Source organism: Lagopus muta, chromosome 16 (assembly GCF_023343835.1).
Source record: "Lagopus muta isolate bLagMut1 chromosome 16, bLagMut1 primary, whole genome shotgun sequence".
Taxonomy (NCBI): Eukaryota; Metazoa; Chordata; class Aves; order Galliformes; family Phasianidae; genus Lagopus; species Lagopus muta.
Window position 1 is genome coordinate 5545778 of NC_064448.1, and position 22400 is coordinate 5568177.

At 39.0% G+C, this 22400-nt stretch overlaps 1 protein-coding gene across 7 annotated transcripts in view; it reads left to right on the plus strand.

Moving 5' to 3' along the window:
* Positions 1-22400, plus strand: part of DIDO1 (death inducer-obliterator 1) — a 49716-nt gene that overhangs the window by 22134 nt on the left and 5182 nt on the right. For all 7 annotated transcript variants that reach the window (XM_048962511.1, XM_048962515.1, XM_048962512.1 and 4 more), the window contains 9 exons: positions 10476-10932; positions 11766-11925; positions 12582-12698; positions 12920-13027; positions 13249-13384; positions 13516-14059; positions 14978-15131; positions 15799-15888; positions 16566-16761. In XM_048962511.1, coding sequence (XP_048818468.1) covers positions 10476-10932; positions 11766-11925; positions 12582-12698; positions 12920-13027; positions 13249-13384; positions 13516-14059; positions 14978-15131; positions 15799-15888; positions 16566-16761 — 1962 coding nt within the window. The remainder of the gene's footprint in view (positions 1-10475; positions 10933-11765; positions 11926-12581; positions 12699-12919; positions 13028-13248; positions 13385-13515; positions 14060-14977; positions 15132-15798; positions 15889-16565; positions 16762-22400) is intronic.

The following is a 22400-nucleotide window of genomic DNA, read 5'->3' on the forward strand; positions in this document are numbered from 1 at the left end:
GGACAGTTGTATGATTAACAGCTGATTTGTGAATGCAAACTTCATGATTAAGCTTAAAATTTTTCCCATAAAGACAATACCTGTCTGTAATGTAGAAAAGGTAAGTATTGCAACATTTTTAAAGTTTTAACAAAAAGGTCACATAGTCTGCAGCTTGAATCAGCAACTGACTGTACTACTTGGAATTGTATTTTTGTGATTTAGATTTCTCACCTGTCTCTCAGGCCTTACATTTTCATTGTTAGTGACGAAAATGAAGTCTTCGGCGTGGTATCCAACAGCACTTTTACACTTCTGCAAACAGCTTTTAACTGTCAAGTATATTCAAGCTCTTCCTACTGCTTTTCTTCTTTACATGAAATGATTTAAGTGCCATTCTTTACTTTTAAGTTTGGGGGGAGGAAGTACTTTTTTTTTTTTTTTACCTTTCTATTATGTTCATACTTCACACATTATCCACACACACAAGAACACATCTTGAGTGGGTATTGGGCAGAAATATTGCATATTTTTGCAGGTTTTGAATAGCATCCTTGTAACACACAAAGGTAAGTAAATACTGCTTTGTAGCCTAAACAGGTGGTCTTGCTAATGTTCTTTTACTCAAACTAAGTGGTTTTGTGATGCAGTGATGGAGCTTCAAATGAAATCTTACATTGCACATTTATGAAGCACATGACTTAGTATCTAATATTTTCCCACTTGAAAATTAGTGAATTCAGGAGTTCAGTGCTCTCAGCTTTCTTAACCACACTTCAGCCAACTTTCATATTTAGAAATAAACATAGTTATTAAACCCTTACTTTATATATAAAAGTAACTGGTAGGTTCATAAATCTTCTCAGTCTAATTTTTAAACACAGGGAGCACTGTGTACCTTATGTTGCTCCATTCTACTATGGCAGTTACTAGGTGCATTTTAATTTTGTTTACCCAAATGGAAAATTTAAAGGGTTATAATTTTTCCTTACATATTTTTATACTGTTAGTTGATAAAATGCCCCGTGCCTTTTTCTGCAATGAAGTATTAAAATACAAATTTTATAAAATTGCATTTTGAGTTTCTTGTGAAGAAACTTGCTTTTTAATCAGAAACTAGCATTGTTTAAATGTAGCTGATAATTTGAAAAGACCAAAATGAAAGTACAGGGGCCTATTTTGCATGCAAATTCGTGTCACACCTCTATCTCAGTATAATTGCAAGTGTTGATATAACCACAGTACTTAAAATGCTCTTACTACTGTAGTTCAGTTCTCCTTGGAGACAGGAATACAGATCTTGAGACAAGAGGTTTTTTTATTTTTGAGAGGCTTGCTCTTAAACTTTACAACACAAAGTTACACAGATTGAACCAATTCCAGTAGAAAATAGGGCTCCCTTAACTAAATTGTTACATTAGTGCGAAAAAAATCTGTGTTTATACCAGACTTCAGTAACGAAAACAACCTAGTGTGTGTGATGACAAACTCTCATATCAAATGCAGTGAAGAACTTCACATTGCTGTCACTAAGGTAAGCTGTGCTAATATGTGGACACCGTGGCACTACTAAAATCCCAGGTAAATTGTATGTTTGGGTAAAAAGATTGTCCTGCTTTTTGACTGGACTGGTGTATTCTGTCATCATCACGAGAAGCTGCTGTTGCATCTTCCTCAAGGGTATTTGTTGTGGTTTAACCTGGCACTAAATGATACCAGTGCTCATATTTCCTAGAGCTGTTAATGAGAGGGACTCTGGGGAGGTCTTCCATTCAGAAGGTCAAAGTGCACTAACTGTGGTATACCTGTCCTGTTTTACAGCAGTACTTAGGGAGAAACAAATGAATGCTGCCCCCTTCTGGAATAGAGGTAGCAAGGTTTTCAAAGCACTAGTTCTGGTGATTTTTAAAGAAAAGCAAACAACAAGAAAAACCACTTTGCTTTTGTTATCCTCTCTCAATTTTCTTCATTTTTTTGTGCAGTTCATCTTCTGTGCATCTAAGAACTAATCCCAGTCTGGTGCTTGCTTATATAACTTATGATCCCACATTCAAAGGACACCTGGACTGCCTTGTTCCTATACACCTCCAACAGAACATGGAGACTCTCAGGGCAATACAGTAATGCTAGGATCTGATAATCAGAAAGTTTGGGTGTATGAAAATGTGATTTTTGTAATGCTGTGTTAAGGCAGGAAAGATGCCATTTATAACGCATTTTCTCTCCTTAACCTTTATACTCAAGACCAGAGGAGTTATCACTCAGGTGGTAGAATTAATGTTAGAGTATGTAAGTATCACTGTAGAAAGAAAAAACAAGGCCATTTCTGTGCAGACTGCTGCCTGTTCAGACGAGTTTCTACCTGCTTATGTTGTGACTCTGCAGTTGAGTATGTAGACACACTGGTATGGTTCAGCTTAAATGTTAGGAAAGGGTTTTACTTAAGTCATAAGTATGTTTGACTGCGAGGACTACACTATTTATTGTTAAACTTTTATTTTTGTGTGAGTGCTCCCTTATGACATACTGGGCCAAGTTCCATACTGTTAACATCTAAACTACTTCAGATACCTCAGTTAAGACCTGAAAGCTAAGGTATCTTTGCTTAATACTACATTTATTCTGCAAAACAGGCCTGTTCCATGGGATTGGCATTAACTATCAAACAGCACTGAAGGAGTAAGAAGAGCTCCTACTTTTCTGTTACTAGCAGTTTCCTAGGATGTGGTTGCTGCATATGTGGTCTAGGCTTAACCCTTTGTAACTATAGGAGCTTTCTGAGGGATAAAATAATGATCTGAATACTTAACAATGAAGCTGCCAGAACTGCTGAGAAATTCACGTTGGAGTTGGCTGTGGAAAGATTATAGAGCAGAAGTTTCTGGTGTAGCACAGCTCCAGTGCCAAACTTGCATCATGAGCGTGGTGGGGGCTGTGCTGGCACAGGGGCTGCTGGGCAATCTGAACCCTGGCTCTGGAGTGAGGCAGACCAGTATTGGCTGCTGAAGCCAACATCCCCTGGGACTCATCCTCTTAAAAGGAGCAGTGGTATCCTTGGGGAGCAATTACCATCTCCTGCCTGTGAACTCCCGGAGCTCCCCTTCTCTGCTCTACCAGGTATGTTACATCTGTCCTGTGGTTGTCAGCCACTTGAAGATTTTTGCCATGTGTCTTATGTTAGGAAGGCTGGTCTCTGCTGACAGCGTATTTTCTGTTGTGCCTTTCAAGCACCCAGCATCCTTGTGGCACTTGGATAACAGAACGCCAGCAGAATTGCCATAATGGGTGCTTGGTTTCAGTGTGAGGAGCTGTCACAGGAGGGCTGGGATGGGGGAGACACGTGGTACAACCTACAGATGCACTATGACTATCAGGGTGGTTTACCTCTTGTCACCAAAACTGAAAGTGATGCAAGTTTGATTAAAAAAACCTCACCACCCTCTATTGCTGTTTTGCGTTCTTTTACTAATATTGCTTTAGTTCTCTGAACTTAACTCGATTGACTGGAGAGCTGGTGAAAAAGATCTTCCTCTGATAGTCCCCAAATAAAAGGGTTTTAATGAGACCATCTCCTTGCACTTTGAAGTCGAGTATTGCTGCTGATACTGGTGCTGATGGTTCGCTGTGCTGATCTCTGTACTGAACTTGGACCCTGAAGATGGCCTGTCCCTCCAGCGAATGATGGTGCTGATCCAGAAAAGGTTCTTGAAAACAAGGAGATCTCTTGTTTTTAACAGTGGACGGTGCCTCTCTTTCTCTCAGGAGCTGACATAGTTATGAAGTAGCTGTCTAGTATGAATCATAATTTCATGTAAATGAAAGCAAAGCACTGCACGTCTAAGTTACAGGTTTGCATGAGGATAGCTACAGTGCTGGCTTCAGCGCAAACAAATCACCACTACAAAAAAAAAAGCCCCTTCTCTTGATTTCCTAAATCGGTTTTAATGGCAGATTCACTTTGTGTGCCTGAACGTGGAGGCTTGACACGGAGAATCAGTTTAATTATGAACTGCTTGTGTAGATCAGAATGGATAAATGCTTTTGGAGGAAAAAAAAAGGCTAGTTTTTGGTGACGAGGTTTGATTTGATCTTAAAAGTGAAAACGGGCAGAGTTCACATTGTTTCAGAGGCAATTAACAGTGGAAACTAACACCCAAACCTGCTTAAGAATAGTTCAGATCTTCTGAATGACTTGAAACTAATCCTAAGCTATCTGAGAGAAATGACAAGGCCAAAAAAAAGCAGACCTGAAAAAGCCCCAAGCTTCAGGAGTGCAGCAATTGCACAGCCCTGTAATAGAAGCTGTTACAAGCTACACCTCACCTTCACAGCCTTGGGCATTGAGTGCTCAGTGCCACAAGAGGGTGCTTCAGTGGCACCTAACAGGATTGACTCTTCGACGAGTTTCTGAGGCTCAGATGTCAGGCATGCATCCCAGCAGTGTGACTGCAATGGCTGCACATGAGGAGTGCTTCTTGACTGGTAAGTAACTTCCCGTTGTAGAGTGCTTTATAATTGACATCTAAAGCACCAGCTCACCCATGTGTTTTGTTCAGTCTTTAGTTAGATAATGCATCGAAAGATCTCACCTAAACTCATGGGTGAAAGCTCTGTAACAGCCACTGCATTGGAGTACAGAGCTGACATTCTGCTTTAAGATTGCTTCTGTCACTAGTCATACAGAAAGGGGTCAGTCATACCACAACTGCATGAGCCAAGTCTGTGCAAGACGTGGGCTGAATGAAGAGAATGAATGAAGAGAAGCTTTTAGGAAAACAGTAGTTCCAAATGAGGCTGGGGAAGTTTTTTTCCCATCTTCCATTTGAGCATTTTAGAAAGGTAAACTTGCTGTTCCTGAGCTCTTAAATATCAATAAATAGGGGTGAGACGTTTAATCGCGGAGCCACGCTCAGACCGGACAGCTGCAGTACATAAAGTGATAGGACAAAAACTGATGGTGTTGCTGCTGCCTTCCTTTGAACAAGGAGCAGCACAACCATCTGCAAGTTCACTGTTCCGTAGGCTAACGCTGGTGTACGTTGTGGTTTTTTGTTTTTAAATTCTTAAATAATTCTTTTCACAACTGAATTTCTATCAGACATTCAAGCTGTGGTTAAGGCGAGTGCTGTGTCCAGCCCTTAGAGACAATGTGTGATTACTCAGCTCAGGGTAATCTTCACACAGGTTTTCAGAGAATACATCCTGATATAGATATACTTTATTAACTGCAAAACTTCACTAATATTGTGAATTTGCTCTAATTTTTTTTTCTGAAAAGGATGCCAAATCCTTTTGGATATAACAACCAATCCACTCCCAAAAGTGGATCCCAAGTAGCTGTGCACTTTTTTCTAAAATCCTTTATTTTGGTGAGCAGGGAGAATTAAGAGTATCCATGGAACCCATGCATGCTCCAGCAATCTTTGCACTGTGGGCGCATAAAGGCTCACTGATCTGCAAGGTAATGCTGCGTTGGTGAAGTCCTGCTCACTTGTCAATATGTTGTGACAGTAAAAAGTTCTAAGCAAGCTGAACGACATGCACCCTCATCCCATCTTCCCTGTGCTTTGTTGAGGGAGCTCTTACCATAGAGGGGAGGGGAAAGAACCCAAAACATTAGTGTAGGCAGGGGAGGAGGAAGAGCACATTTAATAAGAGACAGCGTAGATGGTAGAAGAGGCAGTAATTCTGTGCATGAGCAACCTTGTGCCAAGGTTTTCAATTCTGTAGCAAATAACTTCCATGACTGCAAGATGCTTTTCACAACCAGAATTTCTGTAGTGTACTGGGCTGCTAGTTGTGATGCTTCGTTGTTGTGAGGTTTTGTTTTAAATCTAAGCCTTACAAACTCATTGCAAAACACTTTTCAGTCACCCGTGGTTCATCTAAAGCGTAGCTTACAACTTGAGCAAGAAATTTGGCAATCTTAGCTGTGATCCAGTTAATGTTAAAATATAGCACACTTCTCCAGATGTTTAAATACTGGAGTAACTAGATGTCTCCAGCAAAATAATGTCACAAATAATTTAAATTTGAGCTGTGAGGGGATGGTGCATGTAGGGAACCTGCTCTGGCAGGGGGGTTGGATTCAGTGATCTCGAGGTCCCTTCCAACCCCTACAATTCTGTGATGTGATATCTTGAAATGGCTTTCTAAAGCGACTGTTGCAAAGACTGGGAGGAGAAGAAGAGAGACCTGAAATAGGCTTCAGCGTTATCTCTGCAGAAAAATTATTGAAGAGGCTGGGGGAAGAACGAAGTTTCCTGTGGATAGCTTTGGTGGTGGTGGTGCAAAACACAACTTCTCCATGCAGGTGAGAGATTACAGCACAAATGCATCCTGCAAATCCGTCACCGAAAATGATTGGTGCTACGTTGTGGAAATCATTCTTGAGTTGGATCTAACCCATGTTATGATATGAAGCATCAATGCTGAACCTTAGAAGTATGCTTGAACATCTAACTTTCAACCGGCTCATCTGTAACACAGCAGATAATGTGGCAGTTCTGCACCGCTTAAAGGAGTTTTGTTCTTAGCTGCGTGTTGCAATATTTGGCTTAGCTTTAACAAGAATTTCCTTAGGGGAAGTATTCTCTATCTGATGACATCTAGTGGGAGAGATTGTAGTAATGTCTGTAGTTAAGATAACAGTAATGCTGTTTCATAAGCCTTAAAAACAAAATGAGAAAAACAAACCCACAAACCCACCTTTCTAGCTTAGTGCTCACTGGGTCTCACTGGCAATGAGCAGACTCATTAGCTCCATCTGTACCTCAGTCTTTTTTAGCCTGTGCCTCTCTTTGGTCAAAAAGAATCCTGTTGCTGTCTGAGTGGTTCACAGGACAGAACGGGTAATGTGGGAATTTAATGGGGGAAGATGGGGGAGTTGTTCTGTTTCAAGCATCCTTTAACATAAAGCCCAGGGATTCGGAGGTGTTGGATGGAAGAGTCACCAGATGCTTCCTTCTGGCACTGATCTTTTGTCTGGTGAAACCTCATTCAGGCTGGTTAAGCTGATGTTCTGTAGTAGTCTTTATTTTAAAATTGGTTTAAGAGCATTTATTGTAGGTACGCTGGAGCTGCTGATTAAAAAAGAACTGAAAACATCACAGTACAAAGCACAGCAGCCCCTGTGAGTGGTAGGCATTGACTGTGTCTTCAAGCTGTTCGTGATCCACAAGGCGAAGTGATTTGAAACTCGCGGTCCAAACAAATACCGGGTTGTTTTTGTTCCATCAGTTTGCTGAGCAACGGTGACATCTGTTCAGAAATTAAATTCCACAAATGTTGACATTCTGCTCGCTGGAAAGAGTGCACATTACTGTACAAGTTTCCCAAACGTGCTCTGGTGATAGCACGAGTCCTGGGGCTGTGCTGCCACTGTGACAAGGCAACAGGGCAGAGAGCTGCTGGCAGAAGAGGCAGTCCTGCTCCTTCCCTGCACTCGGCTGCGGCTCCTGCCTCCTGGGCATTGACTGCAAGACCTGTCCAAAGGCAGAGGGAGTTGGTGCGGCTGGACTGTCTGCAAGTGGAACTGAAACCTCAATAGGTCAAACTTGCTTTCTCAAAGTTATTACTAGATACGGGTTTCTTTTAAGATAAGGTTCATCTGCTGACATTGCAGGTTATTAGCATATGAAGGATTTAAGTACCCCTGATTTGTTGTCAATGCACACACCATTTTAATAATCTTCAAATACAGTGAGATGTTCACAGAATCACTACCATCAAGTACTATTAAGTAGACAGTTGGTGTAAGGTAATATTTTGACTTGTGAAAACCATTAGTCTTTCACAAAGCTGAAATATTTGCACGTTCTCTATTGGCTAAAATAGCACACGTTGTGCTGGAAACCTTTTCAGTGCACCTGTTTCTGTACTGGGAATTTCAATCTACCTTTGCACTACTGCCATTTATGTACATTACATGTACGTATTCTTACCCATGATGTAGTTATTTGGATCATAAGGTTTAGAGTATGGATGTATTATTTTTTTATAACATATACATCATCTGATTAACACAACATCTTAGCAGTGCTGTAGTTAACTTTATCAGCGTGCTTGTTAACCAATTTGAACAAATGACTGGAGAGGATAGGGTGTTAAATATAACTTTAGTATTTAATGGCTTGTAATTATATTGTGCACAACTAAAGCTCTTAGCACTGAGGACTGGATTGTACTGTGGTCATTTTGTTGAAACCTGAGCTGTGCTGTCCTGCCTTCCATAGTGTGTCACAGAAAGGTGCTGCTGTCCCACTTGACTGAAGAGATGCAAGTCTGTGCAGAAGATGCAGTAAGCTGGGAAACAGAAATTCCTGCAGACTTATCATGCACACATTCTGGATATTCATCTTCTCTCAATAATGTTAATACTGGCTTTTTACCTCTTTTAGCTCTGGATGCCTCATTTGACCAAACCAAACCCATCAGCACTAGTTTCTAATCCCTCTTGGGGTGGCTGAAGACCTCCTGACAAATAACGTGGGGTTGGTGGGGTGTGCTTAGTGGGGGGAGCATCAGAAAAGTCAGTGTGGGTCCTGCTGAGGCTCTCCCCAGCTCCATGGTCAGTCTGACAGTGAGTGGGACAGCCTCTAGGGAGTAGCTTGAGAACAACGATCTACTTTAAGAGTAAGATCTCCACATTCTTTGGAAGGTTTCAATATATTTTGGTAGCTGTCTCATTTTACACCTCAGATAAATTTCGCTCTGAAAAACTGAAATAATACACGTTTCCAAAACAAACACACTAAAAAGAAAACGGGATAAATGATTCTTCCAGCTTCTTTGCTTTGTGTTCCAGTTTAGACACACTTCTGCACTTTGCCTTGTAGAAGTTCAGGTGCAGCGTTTATTTTTAGTTGATCTGAACCACCGGTTTCTGTATTTGTAGTGAAACTACGGTGATAAGAGCCAACGTAGCAAAGCTGTTGGAAGCATTCCTTCTGCTGGAGGAGTGTACAAGCGTTCAGGGTCATTTAGATCTGGGTTGTAGAGAAAAGTCAGGAGGCTGTTTCATCTGGGGTTTCATTCACAAAAGGAGTGCTTGCAATATGTTTCTTAAGTAATTCAAGCCTTCCCCTTTTGTGGCTGTATTTCCATTCAAAATCTATGCTGTCTGGCGTTTCTTGGATCAGGCTTTAAAAAGGTGCTTCCACCTTTGTCCATTCCAAATCTATTTCAGAACGCATGAGAATTGGATGCATCAGACCCTTCCTGATAATTGCTGCTCTTGTAGCAGGTGTGGAAGATGAAGAAGGACTTATTTGGTCTTTGGTGAAGTTATCTAAAGTTTTTGAATCCTTTCCAGAAAGCATACAGCTTTTTGCATCTAGAGCTTCAGGGCCAATTCTTCCATTGACAAATCCTTACTAGTTGAAAGCATCAGATAAAAATTAGTGTGTTAATTGGTTGGTAGTTAACTGCAGGTTTGTGAGAGGGGAAAAAAGACTTGAGGGAGTAAGTTTGACTTTTCTAATTGGAAGTGTTGTATTTCAGTAGGTAGGTTCACTCAGAGCCCATCGTTGTTTGAACTGTTGTGATGCATGTGTTAGTGCTAGCCCACTGTAAACATAATATTACTGGTAAGCTGAGGTGGAACAACAAATCTTGTTTGCTGTACAAGGGGCTGTTTTTGGCTTATTTTGTTATTCTGAATTGTTTCTGTTGATGCCAGAAGGTGAATGGATGAAAAACTGAAGGAATGGTTGGCTTTGTGTCCCACTGAAGTCTAACTTAAGCATGAGATTATGGCTATTGATCTGTTTAGTAATGGTAGAAAGAATAATTAGTTTAAACAGCAAGTTTTGGATATGGTGAATGACATGATGGCATTTAGATGGCCACAGCTTTTAATGTTTAATTCTGGAAATCTAGAGTTTAGCTGGAAACTGAACAGGAAGATCTAATCATAATTTAATTGTGGTAATGACCAAGTAGATGGAGAATGCCGTTAAAACTTTCAGCAACTTCTGTGTTATGTAACCTGGCTCTCTTTCCTTGTTCCTTAAAAAGTCTGTGGAAGGGGATTTCTTAAACTTCAAGAATATTAAGCTTGGGGTGACATTAATTCAGCCACAAACTGGTGGAATCTAGTCAACCTCCACAGTGAAACAGTTCTACAAGTTACTATGAGGATTTTTCTGTTTAAGATATGGGTTGTTTTGACTTTGTGTGAGTGTGGAGTTTTGAAGCTTGATCATGAAATCCAGCTCGGGAATCTTTGAAGGTGGTGCCTTTGTCAGATTTTTTGCATAGCGTGTGAATAAGATTTTCAGTCTGCACAGCTGAAGTGGAGCTGTTAAACTCTTCAGTCTGGCAAGATATATTATTTTGCATTCAAGGCAAGTTTCTTCTCTCAGTATTTGTAAGCTTGGTAGTTATTCTCTAGAAGTGTCATTTCACAGACTTCCTTATAGATTGATAAACGGTCTTTGTAAACAGCAAGCCATAAATGTAAGTATTTAGTATTGTACTGTTCTTTGTTTTGACAGCTCAAAAGGGAGATAAAAAGAAGGAAGACAAAGCAGCAGAGCACACTGTGGCATCAAAGAGACCTGTTGCTTCAACATCTGTGGCAGAGAAACAGGCATCTCTCACTAAAAATCTTCTTCCCAAGAAGGCCCCAACCTTCTCTAGCTTGTCACTAGCCAAACAGCCACTGAAGTCTTCTACTGGGAGTTTCAAAGGCGTAATTCCCAAGAAGCCGTGGCCTTCATCAGACAGCGTTCCTTCAAAGCCTTCAGCTCCTTCTCCTGCCTCATCGCTACCCAAAAAGCCAGTTGCATCGTCCAGTTTGGGTGCAGGACTCAAAAGGCCTGCTCCATCTTCTGTTCCCACTGCATCTGGAAGTAGTCAAGTGAAAGTATCGGCTGTTCCTATCCAGTCACAGCCCAACTCTCAGATTCGACAAAATATTCGGCGATCCCTAAAAGAAATTTTGTGGAAGAGGTGGGAATTCAGAGCGCTTATTTTGTATAGGAAGCTATATCTGAAAATAAGCAAAATTGAAGGATGTAACTTATACTAGAAACTGGTATATATACTAGAAACTGAAAATGCATTTAGCATTTCAGGTTTATTAAAAATAAAAAATCTGGATCTAAAATCAATGTGCAGGTGAAAAGGCTTTTAAAGAAAAGCCACGAAGCCCCTACCCCATTTCTGCTGAGACAGTGACATCTGAAGAATTAAACTGCAGCACAGAAGCATTTGAGGTGCAGTGATCTGAAGTTAAAATCTGGCGATGGCGGTGCTTGCAGATGTAGAGGTGGTACAAAAATAGTACTGGGAATGTCACAGTGAAAAGCTAGGAACTGTAGCACTTATATGTATAAATAAAAAAAGATTGCTGAAATGTTGTCCCACAAGTGCTGTTAAAGCTGTGGTCGGCTGTCAAGGCTTGCACCACTGCGTTCTGGTAGTGTCTCTGAACTAGAAATGTTCACAGCGGGAAGTCTGAGCTTAAAACTCAAGAGCTTAGGCTTCCTGTGTAGCTCATGGCAGAAAGCTCCATTTGGTGCCAGGAGCAGTCGCAGAGGCTGACCTCAGCTCATCCAAGCTGTCTTTCCTGTCTTCTGTAGACAGAGACAAGAGGCTGCCATACTTCTCAGCTTGAGGTCCTGAAATACGCTTTGATTTTGAGATGTCTTAAAAGAGACCTGAGTCCCTGCTGGGTGCAGAGGAGCTCAGGTTCGCTCCTTCCTCTGGAAGGTTATTTTTTAATGAATGCTACCTGAAGATTCGTGCCTAACATAAATGCATGGACATCTTGTTTTTAACAGAGTCAACGATAGCGATGATCTGGTCATGACAGAGAGTGAAGTGGGGAAAGTAGCGCTAAATATTGAGAAGGAGATGTTTAATTTGTTTCAAGTTACGGACAACCGATACAAGAGCAAATACCGCAGCATCATGTTCAATCTCAAGGACCCAAAAAACCAGGTTTGGAATTTCCTTAAGCAGTAAATGTACTGAAATACATTAATATTTTTTAATATGTTAAGGTCTATCCTGAAAATTGTGAGTTTCGAGGTAGCAATTTATGAGTTATACAGTACAAGATTATTTTAAATCCTTCCAAATCTCTTTAAAAAAATCTAGTAGGAATTGAACTTCAGTTGGATCATGTGTATTTATTCAGTCTGGGCCTTTGGAGTGGAATATTCACTGAATGGCATTCTTAATTATAGGCTTCATTCTTCCTCCTGTGACATTCTGTAGTATGTATCAGATACTGCTTCTGTACGTGATTGTTTTAAAAGGAAGAAAACCTTTTGCAGGTGGAAATATATACTAGAAAACACTTCAAACTTTGTGGGACTTTTCCCTCTAATTTCTGCAGTAGATATAAAACAGAACTGGCCATTCAACTTCTGAAATAACTGTTCAGTTAAGTTGACTTTTTTATGATAATGAGGAAAACTTGTACTTGATATTTATTTCATCCTTGTTTTCTGGTTGCTGCACCTTTCCCACTTTGCTTATAATTAATTAATATTTTTAATAGGGAATTAATAAATCCAAACATGTTTTGACAGTTCAACACTGCATATCTTTTTTGTTATCTTCAGCATAGCAACAGTGTGTTTTGTTTATAGGGACTTTTTCATCGTGTTCTTCATGGGGAAATCTCTCTGTCAAAACTTGTGAGAATGAAACCAGAAGAACTTCTATCTAAAGAACTGTCTGTGTGGAAAGAGAAACCAACCAAAGCAGTAAGTGATGTACAGTTTTCCAGTATGTGCTTAGTTATGAATTAAAAGCAAGTTCACCAGCCCTTAGCACTCCTGTTACTGTTTTCTTCATAATGAAGTAGGAACAATTCTACATTTCAGAAGGCTTTTTCTCTTCCACTAGCCAACTAGTAAGAAAGTACAGAATGCAATTATAAAGTAAGTGTGCAGTCTTCTTATTGAAGTGATTTTGTTTCTCTCAGGTGATGGAGTCGAGAAAAAAATCACAGGAGGTCAAGAAAGTACCTGTGAAACGGGAACATGCACCTGATCTTAATATGGAAGACTCTCCACCAGTGTCTGATTCCGATGTAAGTATCAGCTGTTGCTTTAGCATGAAGACCTCAAAGGAGGTCAGTGGTAACTAACTGGGGCCTCAAATTTTTCCTCAGAAATGTGACCTGTTTCACTGAGCTGTAAGACTATTACCTCATAGGTGTGCTGTGAGCATTTTCCTGTAATTACATTCCCAAAGTATTTCTTTGTGATTGGAATTGGTGATCAACCAGAATGTTTGTTTGTTTGTTTTTAGGAGCAGCAAGAGTCAGCACGAAGTGTACCAAAATCAAACAGTGCTCCTTCTTTGGATGTTTTTAGCAGTATGTTGAAGGATACAACAAGTCAGCACCGAGCCCATCTTTTTGATTTAAACTGCAAAATTTGTACAGGTATCTACATGTTGACTATGTGTGATGTTATTCTTAATTCTTAAGAGCTTTGTCTGCATGTTTGTTTGTTTTTCTCTTAGAACATTTTCAGTGTTAAATAGTAACCGAAAGCATTTTAAATGAATTTACAGGTCAGATTTCAGCATCTGAAGATGAAGTACCTGCTAAGAAGTCAAAGTCAGCGGCTTCTGTTAAAAAGGTGGAGACAAAATCAAAACCAGAAGTTCAGCCGAAGTACGAAAGTTCTGCACCAGCAGCAGCAGAGCCAGCCAAAGAGGCAGTAGCTGAAGATGCAATGGAAACTGATGTTGAACCTGCAGCAGAAGTGGTTTCCCAGTCAAATGTAGAAAGATCTTATATTCCTACGACTCAAGTCCAGAACAATGCTGACTCCTCTGTCCCTGAAGAAGCTTCATCTCTTCCTGCTGTTTGTGCTGGTGGAGTTGTCACAACTGTAACAGTTTCTGGTAGAGACCCGAGGACGGCCCTGGGTACCTCCTCTGGTACTGCAGCAACTGCCCCACGATCTGGTCCTGCATCTGAGAAAGTTTCAGTGGGAGAATCAAAGCAGGAAACGTCAAAGCCAGTTATGACTGTCCCCAAATCAATATTAACAAAACCATCGTCTTCACCAGATCCAAGATACTTAGCTGTTCATCAGTTACCCAGTATCAAGTGCGTATATTTAATAGCAAGCTAAGTTACTGAATCTTTAGCCTAGTCACCTTCAAAGTTGGTTTATCCTCCTCTTCCTCTCACTCCCCCTCTGCCAATAATCAAAAGGCACATTCAACTTGAAAGTTCAAATAACTTGATTCAAAATTTTAATTGATAATCTCCTCATTTACCTTCTCTTGTTGGTAAATTTTTTCTGAGCATCACTGTAAATTGACAGCAGAGACACTACAATGTGCTTTAACAGAGAAATAAAACTTAAAAGTAATTGGTGGTAAAATCTCCATATACATTCAAGTATAGAAAGTGAGCGTATATGAGAGATGGTTTAAAGGCACTTGAGATTTTCACCTATTAAAATAAGTATATGAACACAGAACAGTTACGTCTCACTTTATGAATATAAATTAAAATTAACCATTTGATCAGCTTGGAAGGAAGCACATTGTTAATGTATTCTGAATATATATAATATATATATATATATATATATATATATATATATATATAAAATAGAAAAAATAAGTGTTGCTAAGGATATGCTTATGGAACTGCAGTTAAAATAGTTTTGTTCATACCCACTCCCTATATATAAGATTCTCTTTCAGATGCATATTGTTGTCTCGCTTAGTGGAAGCTACGTAATTCAAATTAGCTGTTACATTCTCAGGATCACAATACTCACAGTGCTAACCCTAGTTCTATAAACATCATGTCTTTCAGTATCATTTTGCTTGTCTGTAGCTACAAGTATATTTTCAATTATTCCTCACGTTTCCCATTAATCCCTAGTTAATGGAAAACATTAACAAAGCAATTATAAAGGATTCTGTTATTTAGGATTAGGCAAGAGAAGAAAAAGGAAAGCAGCATTGTTGCTGTGATCTGTAACTTTTCTGTTTTGGATTTGTTTTACAGCGTTGCAGAGCCACGCTCACCTCAAGACAGCGACACTTCCCTCTTCCTCTCTCGTCTCAACACCATCTGGAAAGGATTTATTAACATGCAAAGTGTGGCCAAATTTGTCACTAAAGCATATCCTGTCTCCGGGTGCTTTGATTATCTTAGTGAGGTTAGCACTGACGTGTTTGTGTGTTCAGAATACGTTGCAATTCCAGTTGCTAGGAAAGCTATGGTCGCTATATATATTATATTGGAAGTCTGACAGTGGTGAATGGGCATCCCTTTAGAAGTAGGGGAATGGTAGCTAAAGGAAAAAAATAGCCTTTAAAAAATTCCTCACAGATTTGTGAAGAAGTCTCAGGTCTTTTATTAAATGTGTATATGTATATGTGAGTATCTACCATGGAATCACAGCTTTATTTCAGATTCAGGTTTTGAAAAGAAGTTTTATAGCCAGTGTTTTAAAATAGGTGCCACCTTCTGCTCGCAACCAGTTGGATCACTGTTGTGATCTGTTAAAAATATTTCTTTAGCCATTTATTAAAAATCTTGTCTTTAATTTGTTAGCTTTTATAAATGACAGCTTTCCTATAAGACAAAGCTGAGAACTATAGCTGATGGGTGAATAAAAGTACTTGGCCTTCCACTGCTGTCATTGTTTGGCAATAACACCTTGAAATTTGGAAATTGGAATGTCTGAAATTAGAGATGTATATGTGCAAGTTCATTAAAATAGAATAGTGCATTATCCCCTGGGCTACTGGGATGGGGCAGTCTGCACTGTGTTAAAGCTAAAGTCTCTTGGCTTACACTACCATGTAATACTTCTTGTTTAGGATTTACCAGATACAATTCATATTGGTGGGAGGATCTCACCGAAGACAGTCTGGGATTATGTTGGCAAACTCAAATCTTCGCTTTCTAAGGTATTCACTTAAAATCCTTTGCAAAATACAGAAGAAATATGCAGCAATGAAAAATGACAACTTTTGATAATATAAGTTAATAATCAGGAAATACTGGCACAGATCAAACTCAGAAAACTACTGACATCACATACTACTTTGAAATTTTTGATTTATTGAAGGAAGCTTTGCCTATTAAGGTGCTGATCATCTTTCCCCTGCATACCAGTTAAGACTTCATACTACTTACTGTTTTTTAATGATTAACTGTAAACAATTACATATTCAGTATCAAAGACAGAAACTCAAATGTTAAAAACCAGGACATTATCATTAAGTGCCTGTATTTAGTTTTACTATTAAAACCACTTTAGAAGTGGTAAAACTTAAGCACAGCATGTAGATATAATTACGAAACTAAGATTTTCCCATTTCCTTCATAATCGAGTATTCAGAACCTCAAGAGGGATAGATTGAAGTGAGATACATAAGTAATTGGGATTTCTGAAACGCCGAGCCTAATTCTGTTTTAATTTTGCTGATTGAACAACAGCATTGTCTTAAAGATAGAGCATCCCTTGAAGAAATAGCAGATCAATAAGTACACAGCTAATTTTTAACCCTGGAATTTGCCGTTTACCTTTTTATTTGCTGATATGCTACAGGTTGAATTTTTCCACTTTGCTTTTGTATTACAGGAGTTGTGTTTGATTCGTTTCCATCCTGCCACAGAAGAAGAAGAAGTGGCCTATATCTCTCTCTACTCCTATTTTAGCAGTCGTGGTCGTTTTGGTGTTGTAGCTAATAACAACAGACATGTCAAGGATCTCTACCTGATCCCACTGAGTTCTAAGGACCCAATACCTTCCAAACTCTTGCCCTTTGAGGGACCAGGTAAGCACAAAACATAGGGGAGATTAAACGCTAGGTAAAATCACAAAAGAAGAATCAGCAACAAGTTGTTGAATGTTTGACGTGTTATTAAAAGTATATATTTCATATAAAAACATTTTTACAGATCATACAGGGAAAAGTTACAAAGTCAACCGTCTCAAAGTAAAATAGTTTGAAACTCACATAGCCTTTCTACCAAGTTGCATAAGTGCTATTAGGAGGATGATTTTGCTATAAAATTGATTACGTAGAACAGCCACATTAAACAAACAACCAAACAGTGACAGCAAACAAACAAAGAAAACAACAAACTCACCCTACTTTCGGCAACCCACAAATCTGCAAAGCCTTAGGTCCCTACAAGTGGTGCACTGTCACTTGCATCAAGCAGGACTCAGCCTTCAGAGGAGTCAAAGTGTATGAAGACAAAGGTAATATTGACACTGGTTTCACTACATTGGCTGCTGGGCTGCTCTGCACTGTGCTTCATGCAACGCATATACACAAGCTGTTTGAAGTGTTCCATGCTTGGCAGGGCCAACCAGATGAATCACTGACTTCTGAAAGTCAGTTTGTTGGGAGTGGGGAAATCATATTCCTTCAGTTAGGCAGTAGACAGCAGTTGGTGTAGGTGAGTTACATTCCATTCTATTTATAGTTAAAATTATCGGAAGTAATATTTGGCTTGAATTTTCTGTGTGTTTGAGGCAAATAGAAATCCACATTTGTTAGGCAAAGTGTGTTAAAGCACTACGATAGAGGCAAGGTTCCAAAGGTATAGCCACCTTTAATTAATGGAAGACCAGCTTAGTCTTCACTCTTTTTGGAAGCTTCTATAGAAGGCCTTACCTCATAGTTGTGCTCAGTTGTATTCGTACTTTAAAACCAGAGTCCACTACATGGGGGAAAAAATACCAGGTAAGCTGTTCTTGCTTTTTGTGTATGTATTCAAACCATAGCATAAAATACATGTAATCCATACTCTTTAATGACATCTGATGGAATTCACCTTTTTTTTTTTTTATATACTCAATAAAAGTATTTTGTACAAAGTGGTCATTGTCTCCTTAAATTTAATCGTGTGCCTTCTAACAGAAGACTTGAAAGTACTTTAAAAGCGTTATGCTGTAGACAGTGTAAGATGTGCTGATTAATATGGCTGGAGGGGGGAGGAGGGAGAGGACAATAAAACCCTGTCACTCCAGAAGTCCTGGTTAGTATTTATTCCTGCTGTCTCAGCCAGTTCCATCAGGCACACACAGATTGTGAATTTCTCCTGTTCTTTGGTGAACTGGATTTGGAAGGTGACTGAGGACCTCTGAACTGCTGTAGTACGTAGAAGATCTCCAAAAACATTGACATGGGTGATTTAAAAAGAGAGGAAAATGGAAGAAAATTCACATTTATTTACGTCATCTCAAGTATTTTATCACTGGATGTAATGTGTGTTTGGGATACTCTACATTGTGGGATAGTTTCCTGTATGTGAATTTACTTCTGTTTCACATACACACTGAGGTTACTTAGCACTTCTCACGTGTGGATGTCAAAGCAACTCGTGGAGAGAAAGGAAAAAACAAAGATCAATTGTAGTTATCAATAGAAAGAGTGATGTATTGAGTGAGGGCTTTATTGGCAGCACTGCAAATCTCGCAAGGACCTCATGTTTAAAATAGACTAATTGTAACGAAAGCCCTTTTCTCAGCAAAGGAGATTCCACAAATGTTGTCTCTTTTGACAGTTTAAAACTGGATGTGGGTTTTCTTGCAGAATGAAGGCCTGAAATATCTGCGTGCTATTTAGAATGCTCTTAAAATTGCAACAAATGGAAAAAAAAACCAACAGCAAACAAACTAGATAGAATATGTGGCCATTATACATATAAATGTGGCAAAACTGATCTTATGAAAAGATGTATTCAAGGGCAAGAAAAGCAAATATATGTCCAGTGCTGATATTTAGCATATAATGTCTTAATGGCTTTAGTTGCAATAAAACCAGCACATGGACTTCAAATCAGAAAGAGTTAAATATTGTATAACTAATTTAGCACTGAAAGCTCTGCCAACTTAGCTTGCAGCACTTAAAGCGCTGGCTTGTGAGAGAGAGTTACTGAGCAGTAGTTGGAGACTTCAGCCAACATTTTCAATATTACCTAAAATTAGGCATTCAGCCTATTTATGGGTCATGAAACCTGTTTATGGATGTGGAGATAGAGGTAGATCAGCATTCTGCTCTGTGTTTCCATCCAAAATAAGCTCTTGCTGTTTGCTCACTCTGGAATGAATGAATGCAGATAGTGGGTTGTGCCAAACTTCTAATATTCATGTAAAATTACAGTCTCAGCATTTTAAAACGTGATTTGTTCTCTGACTGAACAAAACAGATTCAGTTACAGCTGTTATTAACTTACCACTGGAATTTGTCTTGAACGTGTACTTAAATTTTACCCTATTTAGTGATTCTTAATCTCTGATTCTTAACCAGGATTCAGAAATGATTTTTTTGTTGTTGTTTATTTTAGAGATATGATCTGATGGATTTTTGAAACCTGCCTGATTCAATAATTCAGTGTTTGAGATGCGTGTTGTGATCGGTTGTGTAAATCACAAGTCTCTCTGTAAATGAGCTATATATTAATGACAGAAGAACAGTGAATGCCTGCTAGGAATTTTGGGAGGATTTGTGAGCTACTCTGCAGTGGTCAACACTGACCAAGTGTGGAGTCATTACTCACCTACTGATAAATTCACTCAGTGTGAACCATACCTCACTACTGAGTCCATTCAGGCTATATGCTGTGGCTGGTCTTTTTCCCACTGAAGTTGTCTTTTGGACTATGCCTTGGGATTATAACTTAATGTGCACGTAATACGTTGTGATCAGAACGGCTGGAGCTGATTTCAGGCAAAGGATGCAAATGAATTTGTAATTGGATGAGCCAAGAATTCATATGGTGCTTTCCAGATGATCTTGGATTCGCTGAAGATAATTATTTGTTTAGTTCCTGTCCTGCCTGCTTTCACTGTTCATCTCACCATCCCTGCTCCCTTATGGTGGCAGAGCTGTGTGTGTACTACATTATTAGCTAGTCTTAGTTCTGGTTCAGATAGCCAATTCACTTTCTTCCTGTATTTGCTCTTTCATATATATTTTTCTAACTTTGGAAGAAAGTAAAAATTGGCAACACTTAAGGAACACCAAAACGTTTTTTCTGGAGGATAAAGATAGCACTGAATTTTTAAATGTACAAATAGGAAATAACATACGTTGCAGATTGGGAATTATTACAGAAAGCAGCACGGCCAGCACCCTCTCAACCACAGAACTACGTCAGACTCAAACACTGAACTGCAAAATCAACTATGGATATCTAGGATACATTCAGTCAAATTTAATTATTCTTGTTTCTCATTGTACTTAAAACGAGAGCTATTTCTGATAGGAAGTCTCGAGTGAAATTCAGATTGGTCTCAATTTGTTTCTGACCTTTTGTAAAGATTACTTCTAGTGCCTCTGCAGATTTTGCTGCTCTCCCCATTACGTGGGTAAAACAGACTCACTGTGTTGTTACCAGTTACCATCAGAAGAACACAATTGCAGAGGAGAGGTTATTCCTCAGCTGTGGAGAGATCTCATCAGACTTTCAAGTTAATTTACTTTATTCGAAAAAATTTCCAGGCCTTGTTAATTACAATTAAGTTTTTGGAGAGTGAGGCTTAAATTGAGCAAGAATTGAGGATAAGAAATGCAAGCACTGATGATGATGGGGCAAGGCTTTGTTGACAGAAAGAAAGGCTTAATGAAATATACAGTAAGTGCTGGCAACACTAGGTTTAAAGCAGTGGTAGTTTTGCAGTGTTATTGCAGCAGACTGTACATAGTTCTTGCAGTACAAACTTTCACAGGAGAAGAAATTTTGACTTGCCTGGTCAAAATGTAACTCAGGTTCATCTGTATGCAATGGAATCTTCTCACCTAGAAAGCTTCAGTTAAAAATAGCTGATCTCATTTTAGTGGTTTCTGAGTTTAATCATAGCAACCATAACTTGGAGAAGATGAATTCTGTTGAACACAAATAGAAATTCAGCTACATAAACAAAAGCAGCTGATACAATTAGTATCTACTTAGTGAACTTAGGAGTCCCTTTAAAGCTTTGCATTCCGTTGTTTCGCCGAAAGTACTTAACGACTCACAAATAGTATTTATCTGCATCTGTGGGATTTTTATGTACTTAGGCATATATTGCTGTTATCTAAAAGCTTTTGGTGGTGTAAACTGTTCTTAGTGAGCGGAGGTTTTTGTTTAGTAGGACCAAAGATGCACGTAAATTAGTATCTTAGCTTTTAAAACTGTTGCAGGTTCATGAGCGGAAGGAGCAGTGTAGGTTTTAGATTCCTTGCCATTTAACCGCACTGAATATTATGTTACTTGGCCTTTTGTTTTGTGTTTTTGTATTTTTGCTTCCTAGCTGCTTGCAGATAGAATTAATGTGGGCTCTAAAAGGGATTCTTTGAAGTCATTAAATCCAGAAGTTAAGAAAGCCTTTCTTTGTACAGTTTTTCTACGTTTGCCTTTAAATGTGTGTTAAAGGATTCATTCCCTGCCCTTTGTTCTAGTCATGTTTATTTTCCACAAGTGCCAGTGGGAATTGTGAATGTAAGGGGAAGAAGCACAATCACATGAAGCAGACATACGGATGTTTGTGTTTTCCCTCTTTCCAGGAACTTTCCGGTCATTTTCAGATAAACGCTTCCAGAGATTCGAGTCAGAAGCTTTCACAGCAGAGCAGTTCTGCTCCCAGTGCCCATAGCATCAATCTGAATCCTACACCAGGGGGTTAAAAAGCAACCTGCCAAATTGCCAAGCATGCCAAATTCATACCCAAATAAATGCTTTCTTGGAGAGAAGGCAGACATACGCAGTGTCCTTTTCTCCCACATGCTAAACTCATATCTGCTTAAGGGCTCATGTGCTGGTTTGGTGTGTTAGTTATCAGTTTCCCTACTTCTCAATGTGTGTTAAAAATGATATTTAGCTGGGGAAAAGAACAACAACAGAAAAAGGAATCAGAGTCAGTTACAAGCTTTAATATTGTTTCCAAACAGCCTGTTTGCGGATGTTGTTGTGAAGTTTAATAGTGCCATGTGGTTTATCTGTAAGAAAAAAACAAAGGAAGGTTTTCTAATAGCATTAGAACTTACTTTTGTTCAGCTGTGCTTCTTAAATTCTAGCTTAGCCCTACAGAAAGGTAGATTGCTTGTCCAACATATCTGTGTATTATTACATTTAATATGTAATATTAAATGTATTATTATCATTATTACAAACTGTTTTATTGGAACTGTTTGAGTAGGGAGTGGGAGTGGACAAGAATAAAAGCAGTAATACAAAAATGACAATTTTCTTTAGTATTTGAACAATACTAAAGTAGCAACATTAGCAAAGTTTCCTGTTACTACAATATTAAAAGAGTACCAAAGAAGGGATTAAAATATTTCTTCTCACATATGCATACATATATAAATAGTAAATAAATGTAGATACATACGTGTGCAGACTAATAGAATTGCCAATAAGTCATCGCATGAAATACAGAAGAACTTACTGTTATGACATTTGTAGCTACCACTGTAAA